The following is a 17,038-nucleotide window of genomic DNA, read 5'->3' on the forward strand; positions in this document are numbered from 1 at the left end:
AACCACAGTACAATGAAGCTGCTTATCACTCCAGGCTGCTTGTTGCTTGTTTGATTGACATGTAGAGTATACAACATGTGTTGCCATATCTAAAAATGTGTCAGACTCTTAGACACGCTGCTGCTTTGGTTTTTAGCTCTGAATCCTCGACTAAATTAATGGCCAGAATTTGCACACACTACCAGTCAAAAGATTAGACACACTCATTTTAGAATAATAAAAAAGTCATCAAAATTCCAGAAATGTATTCTTGGCATTTTCTCAATCGAATTTCTTGAGGAATTTCCCTGAGATGCTTTTTAATCAGTATTAAAGGAGTTCACACCTATGCTGGACACTTATCGGCGGCTTTTCGGAATATTTCGCTCCGAGTCGGCCGTTTAATAAAATACTTTTTTGTAAATAAAATGTTAGTTTTAGTCTAATGAAGGAAATGAATATGTTGGTACGATAATATTTTTGTCTACAACACCGACTTCGAACATTTAATCATACACCTTCAGATCAAAAGGTTTTTAAGATCATGAGAAACATTCCAGTTGAGTGTTTCCAAACTTTTGACCGGTAGTGTGTAGATAAAGCGCAGTCTGGTATGGTGGCACAGTAGGTAGTGTAGATGCCTTGTCTGTTTGGAGATCCTTCTCATGATGATGATAATGAGACTTTATTGGTCACATATACATATACACAGTGAAATTCTTTTCTTCGCATACCCCAGCATGTCAGAGGGGTCAGGAGTCAGCGCGCAGGGTCAGCCATGATACAGCGCCCCTGGATCAGAGAGGGTTAAGTGCCTTGCTCAAGGGCCCAACAGTGGCAGCTTGGCAGTGCTGGGTCTTGAACCCCCGACCTTCTGATCAGTAATCCAGACCCTTAACCGCCAAGCCACCACTGCCCCCTAAAAACTGACCGTTCCTCCCAAAGACACGATGGATTGATTGGTGCCCCATTGACGTTGATTCGCCATGACACTAAATTTAACAAGCAGTCTCAGTTTCAGACACTCCACACATAGATCATATGATTTATAGTGTTTATATACAGGAACTATCAGAATCTTGCAATTACATTAGCTGTCTGTATCATTGTATGTATGCAGGTGGTGTTTTTTTTTTTTTAACACTCCACTTTTGAACAACATTACAATGACAATATAAGAATATCCTTGTATTTAAAATTAATTTGTGTGTTTCACTGCATCCAGTTTTTACTGTTGCTGACACAGCATTCACCAAGCTCTGATTTTCTTCTCAATTTCCAATACATGAGCTCACAAATGCACGTGTCACTCTGATTGGCAGGGTAGAGATTATGCCATCCCTTCCATCCAAAGAGCTCCTGACAATACGTCAAACTCGTTTCTGTTGCGCCATTTGGGAGCCTCCATTGAATTTCACAATCACCTCACCGTACATGAAGGTGGTCTGTGGCGGGTTACTCAGATGCACTTTTCCTCTTCCTGTAAAGGTTCATGAAAGCTACTAGAATCGAAAGCAGTAGCTAGAGTTCTGGCTTGCTAGGTCTGTAAATAATTGGACAGTGACTTCATTTTTGTTGTTTTGACTTTCTTCTCCAGCACAATGAATCTTCTATAGTACTGAGCTGAAGTAATGAAACCTGTCACTGTCCAGTCTGAACGTATATAACTACAGTATATGATTCACATGATTCTTCTGGTAACATGTTGCTGTAAATAAAGTTATAGTTACTCGATTACAGGAAGCAGTGAGCTTACACAGAACAGCAACAGATTTCTTCACACTTTCACAAGGTGACATTTGGATAGGAAGTCTGTGAGACTCCTAAGACCCAATTCCCACAGGAGGAAGAGAGAAAAATAACTGCTATTCCTCCCACAAGACGGCACTGCACAGGAGCACACGAGACAGGAGTGACTTTTTCTTTTCTTTTTTTCCTTTTTTAGCTAGGAGGAAAGGCAGAATAACATTTCCAACATAGGAAACAACACTGAATTTATGTTGTATTCTTCATCATTAGCATTCCACAAAAGTATCTTTTAATCTCTGATAAACAATCTCAGCTTTCTGTGAGGTTTATAGGCAGATACGTATATTCTCAGGTTAGGGGTATGAAAATATACACCCTAGGTGTATGTGTATAACAGTATATACTCACTGACCACTTTATTAGGAACACCTGTGGCCTCATTTATAAAACATTTAAATGCATGTATTTGATCTTAAAATTGTTACATGTCAAAATTCACATCAACGTAGCAAACTTATCAAAGGAAAAGTCGACTTGAAAACGGTAGTAAAATAATGCAGATGTTCAACCTTGTATGTTGTACAAACTCTGCACAGTGTGCTGCAATAAGAAGAGCAGTGGGGGAAAAAAGTTCTGGAGAACTGTGAATTGTCCTGACTTTTATGTATGTGGTACTTAAAATTCTTCTGTTTCCATAGCAACAAATTATAAGTCATGTAAAGTCTACAAATAATTTAAATAAAGATTGCTTTAAAACAAAATTAGTATGTAAATGGAAAATATCTAGGTCGACCTTCTGCATTGACAAGGTAGGCTGTACAAGACAGATGTTTTATATAAATAATAATAATAAATCAATAGCCTTTCTTGAGGACCTGACAAATTGAGCACTGAGAAGAGAACGCACCTTTCAAGACCACTTAGATTTTCTGATGATGAATGGCTCCTGAGCTGATATAAAACCCCTTTAAGTAAGCCTGTGCAACCAGTTAGTGGCAAGTCTGGAGTGGAGAAAGCACTGTGCCTTCTACCTTGGGGTTTCTGACTGCAGGTACATTTCAGCTATTGACTGCACTTCTTTTAATAGAACATCGAATTTCAGACTATAATTTGTCTTTAATGAGCCATTACTTTCTGTGTGAGCCGGAAATTACTGATATGCAAATTAGCTAAATGCTGGGAGGAGCAGAGAACCTGGCTCACATGTGGTCAGTTGCATGAAAATGTTTAATTTATAGATTACTCTGTCATACAAGTAAGTTGTGAACGTGTAGTATATACAACCGTACACTCTTTTTTTTGTATATCATTCATGCGCAAATGCCGAGAGTTTGTCTTTAGTAGCATGAAATTGAAGGACATTTCATGAATACGCATCAGAATCCTGTTCTTGGCTGACAGCACAAGACAGTTCGTGTATAAAAATCACAGGAGATCATCAGTTACAGAAATACTCAAATCAGCCTGTTCTGATGTTTGATGTGACCAAGCTCCTGACCTGTATCAGGATGATTGTTATGCATTGAGCTGCTGCCACATGATTGGCTGGATGTTCAGGTGTACAGGTGTTCCTAATAAGGTGGACGGTGAGCGTAGAATAGTCAGTGCTGCACTATTCTTCAAAGACTAGAAATTTGCATTACAAGACACGGACGGTTATATTGTGTTGCTATAAAAGGTTTACAGATCAGGCTTGGGCAAGGAGCCATCTAAAGAGGAGTTTGGAGATAATGCAGACTGACCCTGAGACGGTAGCACAATCCACCAATTTGTAAGGCCACTAATGCAGACTTTGCCTTACAAACATGCACAAATGTTCAAGAAGGACATGCCAGGTGTCCTGAAGATCTCCTGCAGGGCCCCTCTGCGAAGCACTGCACTAGTCATAACTCTTAGAATATAACCACCAACAGGGGCTGAGAGTGATGTGTGTGTAGAAGTGTGTGCCCCATCTTTGTGGTGGCATCATCATGGGTAGGTTGTTATGAGTTCCCAAAGCCATCTGTTACACACATGGTGTCAGGTTTTCCATTCGCTCCCTCTCTCTGTTTTTCTCTATCAGCTAATCGTTGCTTCAGACTGTCCCATCTTAATTAATGTACTGAGCCTCAACAATGCCCCAAACATCAGGACCATTGCTATAGCAACATGATCGGGATGTGTGTGCGTATGTGTATACACTAGATTCCCAGAGGCTGCTGTAACTGTACTAGCATTAAAAATCTTCTGTATGTGTGTGTGTGTGTGTGTGTGTGTGTGTAGCGGAGACACCCATTGAAGAGTTTACCCCCACGCCTGCCTTCCCTGCACTGCAATACCTGGAGTCTGTTGACGTGGAGGGCGTGGCCTGGAGGTCGGGGCTAAGGACAGGTGACTTCCTCATTGAGGTAAGGGGACGATTATAATTCGGTACCTCTTTTCTTATAAAAGCATCATGGATGAGGAGCAACTTGATGGATGAGCCATGACAGCTGATGGAACCTGGAGAAGTTACATTGTAAGAACAATGATCTGGGTGTTGCAGGTGAACGGCGTGAACGTCGTGAAGGTGGGCCATAAGCAGGTGGTGTCTCTTATCCGGCAAGGCGGGAGCAATCTGCTGATGAAAGTGGTGTCGGTGACACGCAAACCAGAAACCGAAGATGTGGTCAGGAAAAAGGGTGAGACTCACTGCTGCTGTACATGTTCATGTGTTGTTCAGGCCGTGTGTTAGTGTGAGCGCATGCACCCATGTGGAAACCTCTTACCCTGGATCCAAACAGTCAGAATATGTAACACACAAATCACTATACTTTGGTCACTATCAGGCATTCCTGACTCAAGTTTACTGCTGGTTGCCATGGTTTCCCTGACAGCACCCAGCTAGTCTACCGAATGTCTTCACATGCATGAGGATAGATGTATACAGCAACACACTATAACTTACATATAGTATTATCCCTACATCTCATAATACGCAATGTTAAAAAAAAGAAATTAAAATACTTGTATTGTAATTAATATGCTACGCACCAACAACCCATGCTCTGGCATTGTCATGAGCCAAGTTCACACTTTTCATATATCATACACATTTGTCTTTTGACACTTTCATATGTGGAACCCTGACAGTAAGCATGTTTGAGCTGGGGGACTATAAAATAATCCTGACAGTTGTGGATTTACACCAAGTTCAAGCTGGGCAGCTGTTTAACAACAATGAACACCGTCAGTTGCCAGATTCAGAACACATACAGCCCTCATCCATATGATTACAGTATATACATTAAATCCCTAAAATAAATATTTATTGACCATTATTACCAATGCAGCCTGTTACATTCATAACTACTGGCACTTAAAACAGGCTATTCTACCACTGACCAGCTGCAAGATATCCACCTGGACATATTGTTGTGTACAAAAAAATTTACACATACAAGCTGTATGTGTACAAAAAAAAGCTGCCATAAAGCACTCATGACCTTCGGCTAACAGTCACAAGAGTGATTTCCTTCTTATGTGATGTACATTCATATGTGCACAAATGTTAGCTTAGGAGCATTTAGACCATTGGTTGATTTAGGCCATTTATTGACCATTATTTTGTCTATGTTAACAAGAGCAGTAAATCAGAATTTAATTTAAAAGACATAATCTTGGTCGTTTATTTATAGAGGAAAATGATGCAATGTTACATATCTGTGAGTGGCAAAAGTGTGTGAACCTCTAGGATTAACATTTCATTTGAAGGTGAAATTAGAGTCAGGTTTTCAATCAGTGGGATGATCAGGTGTGAGTGAGCGCTGTGTTTTAGTTAAAGAACAGGGTTCTATAAAACTCTGATCTTCACAACACATGTTTATGGAAGTGTATCAGGGCACGAACAAAGAACTTCAGAAAAAGAGTTGTTGATGCTCATCTGGAAAAGGTTATAAAACCATCTCTAAAGTTTCTGGACTCCACAAATCCACAGTCAGACAGATTGTGTACAAATGGAGGAAATTCAAGACCATTGTTCCCCTCTACAGGAGTGGAGACCAACAAAGATCACTCCAAGAGCAAGACATGTAATAGTCTGCGAGGTCATAAAGGAACCAGGGTAACTTCTAAACACTTAAAGGCCTCTCTCATACTTATGCCACTGACAGATATGTAACATTGGATCATGTTCCTCAAGAAATTAATGAATAAGTAGAATAAATGTTGTCTCGTTTGTTTAATTGCGTTCTCTTTCCTCCACCGGTTGCACACTGCAAAATCTCGCGGGAAGCAGTACGCTATCCGGGTATTTCTCGCCTACTGAGAATTCGGACATAATCCCCCTCTGGCGTACTGTTTTTCGCCTACTGCGTAGTAGGGTAGAACGTGATTTTGGACGCAGCCCTTGTCTCTGTAGAGTTAGCATAATGTTTAAAAAATGATCAAAATGATCAAAAGAGAGTTAGCAACTCAATGAAGGACTGTAGTACTTGCATCACACAGAGGAACAGGACGGAGGAGTGACAGTGTTGCCTAACAAGTGTCATGTTGGAAGGGAGATTTGAATTGATGAGTGATTTTCTCTTGTAGCAACCAAGATGACTCAGCAGGCCTCATCCATATGTATACACACACACTGTTACTGACATCTAGTTTTATTACTATCCCACCCCCCACTTCTTTATTATCAAAGTCCCTTATGCTCTGGTAGTGCAAGGTGTATCAGCTTTAATGTGATCTCATATAGGGAAAAAGAAAACGCGGCATTATAGTTTAATGGTTCGAAATTTGACGCAGTAGTGGTTTTGTGTCCTCCCTCCATTGATGTGACAGTATCTACTATTACTATCTACTACAGTAATCTATTCTGTATCCATGTCCACCATTTCCTCTGCAACTCCCACACACTTCTGATCCATCTCTGACCTGTGTGTGTTTGTGGAGCCACACAGAACAAAACATCCAATAATGTTACCTGTACCAGGAGATTTTTGAGATTTTAGGCAAATATTTCTGCCTGTTGTATTATTTTTCTGCGATCACAAATCGCTTGACGGTGCTTCGTTTGCAAACATACTCCTGAAGCATAATCTGCTGTGAGTATATTGAGATTCCTTGTGTTTAGAGCATTGATTATCTCATTACAATGGCACGTCAAGGGGTGGGATATATTACGCAGGAATTTGATGTATTGGAAGCAGGAAAAATGGGCAAGCGTAAGGATCTGAGGGTCTTTGACAGGGGGAAAATTGTGATGGCTAGACAACTGGGTCAGGGCATCTCCAAAACGGCAGGTCTTGTAGGGTGTTCCCAGTATGCAGTGCTTAGTACCTACTGAAAGTGGTCTAAGGAAGGACAACTGGTGAACCGGCGACAGGGTCATGGGCGCCCAAGGAATATTGACGCACGTGGTGAGTGAAGGCTAGCCCGTCTGGTCCGATCCCACAGAAGAGCTACTCTGTCCCACAGAAGAGCTTCAGAAACGTGTCAGAACACACAGTGCATCGCAGCTTGAGGTCTTGTGTAAGGCTTGTGGAGTCCATGCCTAGACAGGTCAGAGCTGTTTTAGCATCACTAGGGGGGCAGACACAATATTAGGCGGGTGGTTTTAATGTTATGGCTGATCAGTGTATAATGCCTACATAACTCGAAAAGCAGCTTTATTGTACCTCTGATATTACTGTGTGTTATTACTAAGGTTTAGGATGCATAGGGAGGTGCTGATTAAGACAACGTGCATGTGTTATATAACTATCAATTTAAGTTTTCGAATTACTTTACACTCTTTGTCATTGCTTGTGTCTCAGACCAACACAAACATACACACACACACACACACACAGTGATTCTCGCAGTTTAGCTGCATCAACCCAGGCCTTGCTCCTGCCAGAGTTGCCATGGTTACTACAATGAACGTTTGAATTAAGCATTGCATCAAGCCTTGGTATTTCTCTCCCTCTCTCGCTCTCTCTCTTTATCTTTTTTTCTCTTTTTTCTACTTTCCTCATTCTCTCTCTCTTTCTCTATGTCTGTTCGGTGAGGTTTCTGTTAGGAGCGAATAAGGAGCGGAGAAAGCAATGCATCTTTTCTTCTGGAACTTTGTATCCATTTTCTTGTCGTTCACTGCGTATTCTCTAGCTTTGCCTTATTAGGGCTGTGTGTAGAGCGCAGTGTTGGCAGAGTTACCTCAGCATGAGCGCTGAGCTAAAGGCACATTCAGCTCAGAGAGAGGTAATGGGAGCGTCCAGAGGAAAGAAGGGAAGAACGAGAGAAGAGGAGTGACGAACAGAGAGAATGAAGGGATGTGAAAAGAGGAGTGTATCTGTGTACGGTTGGAATGTGAGAGAGAGAGGTGGGGAATGGTATGGCTAGCAGTCAGACTCGCACGAGGGGCCTAGCTGAGTGACCTGTGTTGTGTTTTGTGTGTGTGTGTGTGTGTGTGTGTGTGTGTGAGAGAGAGAAAGAGAGAGAGCACAAGAGACATGAAGAAGTTTGCGTCAGAGCGCAGTGTGAATAAAGTGGCTCGGACACAGAAGGTGTCAGGTCTGGCCGAGCCGAGCGAAATGAAGGTGCACAAGAAGCGTTGGCAGTTTCAGGTAGGAAACAGGTGGGTGGCAATGCGCCACTACTCCTCATCTTCTCCCTGCCTTTCATCCACAGCACCACCACCACCCAAGAGAGCGCCCAGCACCACGCTCACGCCAAGGTCCAAGAGCATGACTGCTGAGCTTGAGGAGCTGGGTAAGACACACACACACACATACACATATGCAGACATATATACAACTACATATACATATATATGCACCTGCTTGTACACATTTGGAGGCAGTTTCCTCAAATCTCTAGCTATATCCGTCTTACTTTCCTCGCTTTCTGGCTTTCTTTCCCTTACTCTCTTTCTCTCTCGTGCTGTTGTTTGCATGCTACACTGTGTCATCTTTCTCCCTCTGCCATTTGGGCTGTTCAAAACATCAGCTGTGTTTTCCACTCAATCTGTCCTCCTATTCTAACATACAGATAAAGACACACACATTGACACCCTTTCACAAAAATATAACAATGAATGAAAACATAATAAAATGTATGATTGTAGCAGTAATAAGATGCCATGCTGTTGGTTGTGATTTCGCATAGCTTCACTCAATGAATCACTTATTTTGAGTAATTTTTACTTCAAGAAGAACAGGCTTCATCAATGGGCGGGACTAAAACTGTTAGAATCCCTCTAAAAACAAAATCCACATGTACAGAATATTTCATTCACATGGCTTTACTGCTGCAGATGGTGTTTCTAAGGTCTAAGTGGAGTTACAGATTTAACTTTCAACCATGACTTCTCTACTTCGGGCAGCTTTTCCTGGTTTTATATACACTGCCTTTTTTGGTGTGCATGCTGTAATTGGTCTACACATGCTAGTAATTGCCCTCTAATTGTTTTAGAAAGGTATCTTACATCTGAAACATGACATTAGTATGATAATTCTCTGCAAATATGACCCATTGTTATACTCTCCACTGCAATACTGACTATTGACTACTGTGAGAGTTTAATAGAACAGTGTTCTTCTTTATTCCATGCTAAGCATCTGCAAGGAGGAGACGAGGAGGTGAGTTATCATATTTGTGACATTGTTAAATTGTTTCGTTAGTGTTACTGCTCGCATCACGACTACTATCTCAAGAAACGACCACCCTTTTGAATGTCCGAAATGCAGTTTAAATATGTTTATATCTCATGCTCGTTTATGAATCTCATGGCATGAATGAAAGACTGTCAGTTATTGTGCAGTGCTTATAAAACATTAACGTGTATAACAATGAATATGATGGCATGGCTGGCATGAATATAGCTGTAATATGTGTGTCTGTATGTGTTTATACTTTGGTCTGTGTGGGTGTGTGTGTGTGCATGCATTGGTACAGAAAGGCTAGATGAAATTTTGGCCTCTCAGGAGTCAGCAATGAGGCCGCAAGTGGAGACAGACTACAGAGCAGCCACGGTGAAGCAACGACCAACCAGCCGTCGAATTACACCAGCAGAAATCAGTGTGAGATACCATACAGACGTTTGCAATTATGCTACTAAGCTGTTTTCCATGACTTAGCATGAAAAACACTAGACTTTTTTTTTTATTTTTATAAGTTATGTAATTGTGCTCTAACAACTTTGTGCATATGTGTGCATGTGTAGTCTCTTTTCGAGCGGCAAGGTCTTGCTCTCCATGGTCCTCTTCACCCAGCACTGGAAAAAGCTCACATTCAGCTGCCCAAAGGCATGTCCAGAACCAAGTCCTTCGGTAAGCTTTCCTCTTTTACAGATTTTTGCATTTGTGTCTTGTCCACTAATATGGAGGGATTTGGTCGTCTCAGTACTGCCTTGATTCATTTCCATTTATCACTAAATCAGTTGCTATAATGTCAGACATAATGGGAGAAGAGGATAACTGTTGAGACCAGTGGTCCAGTGTTTGCGGAAAAGTTCTTTTTGGTGTTCTGTCCTTTTCTGTACAGGAGCTACTGAGGAGGACCGGCTGTCTGCCCTGGCGGCGGAACACAGGTTTCCACGGAGCTCCTCAATGACAGACACCCTGAGAGACAGTCACAGCATCCCACCTCCACCTCAGACAGCACCACCTCCTCCACCCTCACTTTACTACCTGGATATGGGTCCACCTCCACCTTTCTGCCCACCCCCTCCTCCGAGCCGTGTTCATGACCCCGGCCGCTCCAGCTTTAAGCCAGGCTCAGAGACTCGACTGCATGGCCTACCACAAACCATGTCTGCTGAGCTGTATGAACCCCCTCGCCACAGTGCCCACATAGACCGACAGAAGAAGGCCCGTTCCATGATTCTCCTGCAAGACTCCCACCATTCTGTAGAGCCCACAGACATCCCACGGCCTGGCCAAGCCTCCACCCCACCAGAGAGAATCAAACGCAAAGGACGTGTTATTGACAACCCTTATGCTAACGTGGGCCAGTTCAGCATGGGCCTGTACACCCCATCACCCAGCAAGCCCCAGCGCAGGAAGAGCCCACTAGTAAAGCAGCTGCAGGTGGAGGATGCCCAAGAGCGAGCCTCGCTAGCACTGGCTTCAGTTCACTCCAGGGAACATTCACCCACAGGCCGACTGGCAGCTCACCATACTAGCAGGGCAGAGTATTACCAGCAGCAGCTACTACAGGAGCGCAGTCGAGCTCAAGCGGAGGGTCTGCTGCAGGGCAAAGGCCATTTTGCTGCCGCAATTGCCGGTGCCATCAAGGACAGGGAGCAGCGTCTTGAGGAGCGGCGAAAATCCACAGTCTTCCTGTCTGTGGGCACCATGGAAGGCAGCTCAGCCCCACCACTGGAATCCCCCTTACTAACACAGTCTCATTCTGTTGATGAACGGCTGCTCACCAGTGAGCTTGCTCAGCTGCCTCCACCCGCCCTAGCACTGCGACCCTCTCAAAGTGGCACAACATTCATCCACCCATTGACAGGGAAACCCCTTGACCCCAACTCCCCTTTGGCACTTGCGCTGGCCGCAAGGGAACGGGCTTTAACTTCCCAGAGCCAATCCCCTGCTAGCAGCCCTGAGCCTAGGACTAAGCATGAGGCTGCTGGTGGGGTGCTGTTTATGGACACCCAGACCAAAGAGGCTGAGGGCGAGAGGGATCTTGCATCACGCTCCTTTTCCCCTGGAGAAAAAAGGAGCTACACATCCACCCCCACTAGCAAGATCTCATGGGGGACCCCAAAAACCACAAGAAAGGAAACAGAGATGGGAACAGAGAAGAAAGAGGAGCGAAAAGTAGAAGACAAGAAGAGCATGATCATCAGTATCATGGACACATCGCAGCATAAGACTGCTGGGCTTATTATGGTTCATGCAACTAGTAATGGACAGGCAGTAGGACTGGGCCCAGAACATGTTTCCGCTCCTCCCAAAGGCATCATTTCAGAGAGCTCAAAGCCCACATTAGCTGAAATCAAGCGGACCAAGTCTCCCAGCCCAGAAGCATCCTCCACACCAACTCCAACCCCTGCCACACCTTCAACCCCCCAAGCACCCACTAGTCCTTCCTCAGATAAAACAGCCCAGGCATCCTCTAGCCCATCTTCAGATAAAACTCTGGCCCAGGGAAGCTCAGAGGAAGATGTGGAGCCCTACTCTGTTACCTTACCACCTGCCATGCTGTCCTCTAGTGATGAGGAGACACGGGAGGAACTGCGCAAAATTGGTGTGGTTCCTCCACCAGATGAATTTGCAAATGGTCTCCTAGTGAAGGCACCTGCAGCTTCTGCTACACCTTCAACAGCCAAGCTAGTGACCCCCTCAGAACCATCCCCAGTCACAGGTCCCACCCCTCCAACCACAGCCGCAACAGCAGCACAGGCCCCTGCCACCAGCGGCCCACCAGCATCCTCAGGGAAGCCATCTGAACCCCACCTGGGCCCAGAGTCTGCTGCTGATTCTGGAGTAGAGGAAGTGGACACTCGCAGCTCCAGTGATCACCATCTGGAGACCACAAGTACCATCTCCACTGTCTCCAGCATGTCCACCTTATCCTCAGAGAGTGGCGAGCCCACTGACACCTACACTTCCCATGCCGACGGCCAGACCTTCATCCTTGATAAGCCGCCAGTGCCTCCAAAGCCAAAGCTCAAGTCTCAGCTCAGCAAGGGCCCAGTAACGTTCAGGGACCCCCTGCTCAAACAGTCCTCGGATAGTGAGCTGCTCTCACAACAGCACGCAGCAGCACTGGCTGCTGCCACGGGGACCTCGGGCCCAACAAGACCCCGCTACCTCTTCCACAGACGCTCCAAGCTATGGGGGGACCCCATAGAACCCCGCCCGCTTGCAGGCGCAGAGGAAGGCAAACCCACTGTGATAAGTGAGCTCAGCTCCAGACTGCAGCAGCTCAACAAGGATACATGCTCACTTGGTGAAGAACCACACATAGGCTCACTCGACCCTGGACGAAAGTCACCTGTGGCTGGTGCCAGGTGAGTAGTGAGCCACTCACTGCTCAAATTCACACTGATCACTTAGTTTAGTTTTTTTTGTTTTTGTTTTTGTTTTGTTTTTTGCCCTGAAGCATTCCCATGAACATCCTGCAACTCACCAGTTATTATGTTACTGTGCAGCAACAGTTTGCTTGAGTGTGATTTTTGCTTGTTTGGGCATTTAAAAATTAAACAGAAAAGTGTAAAGGGTTAATTGAATAAATTGTATGAATACTTTTTGTGATTGTTTTTGTGATTATAATGCTTATTAAATATGAGTTATATTTAACTGGCATGACTTGACTGGACTTTGACTGGACAAAGGCTCATGACTAGGGGTGGAAAAAGTACTAATAAATTATACTTAAATTAAAATAGAGATAATGTGCCAAAATCTTACTTAATTAAAAAATGGAAATATTCAACCAAAAATGTAATAATGTGAAAATCTAAAGGTACTATTAAAATAAATCTGTTAGAAGATTTTTTTTTTTTTTTTTTTTTTTTTGTCATTTTAAAGCAACTATAACATTTTTCTTAAACACATTATCCAATCTTTAAGTTTGCTGGTGACTAACACAATTTCCTGTCCCCTTCATACTACTAGCAAAGAAATCAGGCTAACTTAGTTAAATATAGCTAGTGAATGATTACAAATCGTGCCTTCTAGGGACACAAAGGAGATACCTCAATTTATAGGAGTCTTTGCTTACTCCAGTATATTGATAATACTGCAGTATAATACTGCAGTGTCATGGATTATCCGTATTCAGATGCACATAGTTAGCTATAGCACTAAGTATGAGTTTTTTTCTACATTGATGTAATTTAATTCTGTAATTTAATTGGATGCTCAACTGAAATGTAAATAATATGTATGAGCCTTTTTTATTGCTATAATTGAACATGTTCAAGTTCAGTAAGACTCAAGTAAAATATAATCACTTGAAAATAATACTTAAGTATTGTAACTAAGTACAGTTACCCAAGTATTTTCCACTCCTGCTCATGACATCTGGCTTTCAGTATAAGATAATACCCAATGCAGTGTCTCAATATAAGAAAATAATGAACAAGGAGGAGGTGAAGTTCTTCTGATATCAGGACACTTCAGCTGACATTATTTTGCTTACAAGGATATAATAAGAGGATTTTGTTTTGCTTCTTCATAACTGTTATTTGAAATAGCAAAATTGTTTTTTTTTTTTAATTATTATTATTCATTCATTCGTTCATTCATTCGTTTATTTATTTATGTTTTTAGTTCCAGTGGTTTCTATGGTCACTTCCACGCACTGTAGCCATATGCTACAAACATAAACTGTTCCATTTTGTCAATTCATAAAGTCCAATCTACAGTGCATGGCCTTTATGCCTCTGCTGACAAGATTGTGAACCAAGTACAAAGCTAGATATGTCGGCCCCACTGGTACTGTTAGAGTTACAGCAGTCCTGATGAAATGTGTTCTATTCCCCCATGAGGCAAATATTTATCAATTAGATATGGTTGAATTTATAACATATAACATTGGTATAACATTGAGTTGGAAAATCCTACATCACATGCACTCTATGTTATTTATGTATTCCTATTTGAAACCATTTGTAAACTTTACTTTTGTGAACTTTTGTTCATATTTGATTTTTGACTGCCAGACGTCTTGTGGGAGGTTTTTGTTGTTTTTTTCTTAGCACTCTTACTGCTCATCTCCCATCCGGCCTTTTAGTATTCAACATGATTAATTCTAGTGATCAGAGAGTAGACCCTAAAAGGTGTCTCAAATTCAAACACTAATTACTATGACTGCGCCTAGTGGGCTGCCAGGTATATTGGCACCCATGGTAAATATGAGCAAAGAAGGTTGTGAAAAATTGTCTTTATTGTTTAACCTTTTAATGTTTTGTTAAAAAAAATTTCACAAAAATTCTCTGCTTTCATGGATATCAAACGATTGCATAACAGTTCTGAGTCTTCTCCTATAATGCCTGATGAGGTTGGAGAATATATGGCGAGGGATCTGAGACCATTCCTCCATACAGAATCTCTCCAGATCCTTCAAATTTCGAGGTCCATGCTGGTGGACTCTCCTCTTCAGTTCACCTCACAGGTTTTCTATGGGTTTGAAATCAGGGGACTGGGATGGCCATGGCAGGACCTTGATTTTTTGGTCAGTAAACCATTTTTGTGTTGATTTTGATGGATGTTTTGAATCATTGTTTTGGATGTTTGATAGAGTCCATGATGTCATGTATCCTAACAACATGTCCAGGTCCTCTGGCTGAAAAACAGCCCCAAAAGATTAAAGATCCACCACCATATTTAACTGTGGGCATGGGGTACTTTTCCATATGGCTACCTCTCTGTGTGCACCAAAACCACCTCTGGTGTTTATTGCCAAAAATCTCTACTTTGGTTTCATCTGACCATAGAACCCGATCCCATTTGAAGTTCCAATAGAGTCTGGCATACTGAAGACACTTGAGTTTGTTTTTGGATGAGAGTAGAGGCTTTTTCCTTGAAACCCTTCCAAACAACTTGTGGTGATGTAGGAGACTTCGGATTGTAGTTTTCGAGACTTTCTGACCCCAAGACGCAACAAACTTCTGCAATTCTGCCTTCTTTGCTCATATTTATCAAGGGTGGCAATATTAGTGGAAGGCACTGTACTTGTGACAGATGAAGAATTACAATTACAAAGATCTGTGCATTATTATTTGTCATTTGATATTGCCTTAGCTACTTCTTAGTGATGTTAGCACATCAGTCTGATCCCATTTTTGTATCTAAGATACTACAGCTGCTTTAAAAACATACATGCTATGAGAATTGGGATTTGCATTCATTATAACTACAAAAGCCCAGATTTGACATAAATAGCATTCATCCAGATATAACAGACTCACTGATGTGGAAACTGTACTGTGCTGCAATGGCCTTCACTGGTTCTCAGCCATGGTCCTGTCCACTCATGATTAACCTGTTCATTAGCTGATTAATTGGATCCAAGTATGTTAGAGGATGGAAAACCACCAAATATGCAATTTTACTCTTGGATCCGGGTTGAGAACCACTTTATTAAGTACCTCTGTAAATTTGGCTCACCATATAAAAAACATGAACATTTTTATGCTGTGTTTTGCTGATTTATTTATTTAATTTTATTTGCTGTATCTGTATTCACTTCCTCATTCACTATTCTTACAGACTGTTCTATACATGGCAGCTGTGAGAGAGACACTGGACTGAATTCAGAAAAACTCCAGAAACATAACATTGTGCCCTGGCATTACATAAACAATCCCAACTTTACTAATGACCTCAACCTTTAACCCAAAAATATAGACTTGATCCATTAAAAAAATGTAAAAAAAAAAAAAAAAAAAAAAAGGCAACACTAACTCATACCTTCTGGATTTAGTGCTCATTAAACAACATGCTTTCTATTTTGATTTATAGACAAAGTTGACTGCTCTATAATTACCCTGACATAAATTTCCAGCTAAAAGGAATCGCTATGTATTGTGGTACTTAGTGCAGAAGTAATGTGCATGGGTTGTACACTGGATTTATGGTGAACTATGTATAATAATATAGTGCACTATCCAGAGAATATCATTTTTACACAGAGAATTTGGGCAACACTATAAAATGGCTGCACCCTATGCAGGGCACTATATGGTGAAGAGGAAATTATTTCAGACACAGCATAAATGTACAAACACTGGATGACTGTTGGCCATAGACTGAAATTGAACCTTCATAATATATATCAAACCAGCACAAACACGTTATTGGGTTTTTATTTTTATATGGTGTGCTAACATTACAGAGTGACTCGTGCTGCTCAGGATACAACATACCCTAATGTTCAAATTGTTTTATCTCATTGAAAAGTTTGGAGCTTCAGACGTGTTTCAACGCGTGACAGTTGCTGGTAAGTTAATGAGACGTGATAGTCTGTAGCTTTAGAACCTGTAGACCACCAGTGTAGGACCTGTAGAGAAAATCCCCAAAGCAGATCCTAGGTAGAGACTAATTCGCTAATTGAGTACGTAACAGTCAAAGATTAAAAATATGTGTTTTCTTTTTAAAGCACAGCCTATGTTGTTTTCTGCTAATATACTGAAATGCAACTGAAGCCCTTTATATTTCTACAGATGTGACAAGGACATGGAAGAGACTAAACCTTAGCTTTTAGCCACTAGGGTAAATCCAACCTCATTATTATTCTTTTCTCATTTCAAATAACTTATCCACTAATCCCACATTAATGGAATAACCCTGCTGACACTGTGGTTTTAGTAATCACGTCCTCCAGGTCTCTGTTGCCTCCTGAACACTTCACAAACATCTAA

The 17,038-nt window shown here is 42.0% G+C and overlaps 1 protein-coding gene across 1 annotated transcript in view; it reads left to right on the plus strand.

The window, feature by feature from the left end:
• The window catches only part of LOC128606250 (SH3 and multiple ankyrin repeat domains protein 3-like), an 89,558-nt gene that overhangs the window by 68,264 nt on the left and 4,256 nt on the right, over positions 1 to 17,038 (plus strand). Inside the window, exons 5-10 of the mRNA XM_053622290.1 lie at positions 3,991 to 4,115; positions 4,253 to 4,388; positions 8,350 to 8,696; positions 9,555 to 9,740; positions 9,884 to 9,989; positions 10,204 to 12,682. Of these exons, the coding sequence (XP_053478265.1) occupies positions 3,991 to 4,115; positions 4,253 to 4,388; positions 8,350 to 8,696; positions 9,555 to 9,740; positions 9,884 to 9,989; positions 10,204 to 12,682 (3,379 nt within the window). The remainder of the gene's footprint in view (positions 1 to 3,990; positions 4,116 to 4,252; positions 4,389 to 8,349; positions 8,697 to 9,554; positions 9,741 to 9,883; positions 9,990 to 10,203; positions 12,683 to 17,038) is intronic.

The sequence above is a fragment of the Ictalurus furcatus genome, chromosome 4, assembly GCF_023375685.1.
Source record: "Ictalurus furcatus strain D&B chromosome 4, Billie_1.0, whole genome shotgun sequence".
NCBI classification, from domain to species: Eukaryota; Metazoa; Chordata; class Actinopteri; order Siluriformes; family Ictaluridae; genus Ictalurus; species Ictalurus furcatus.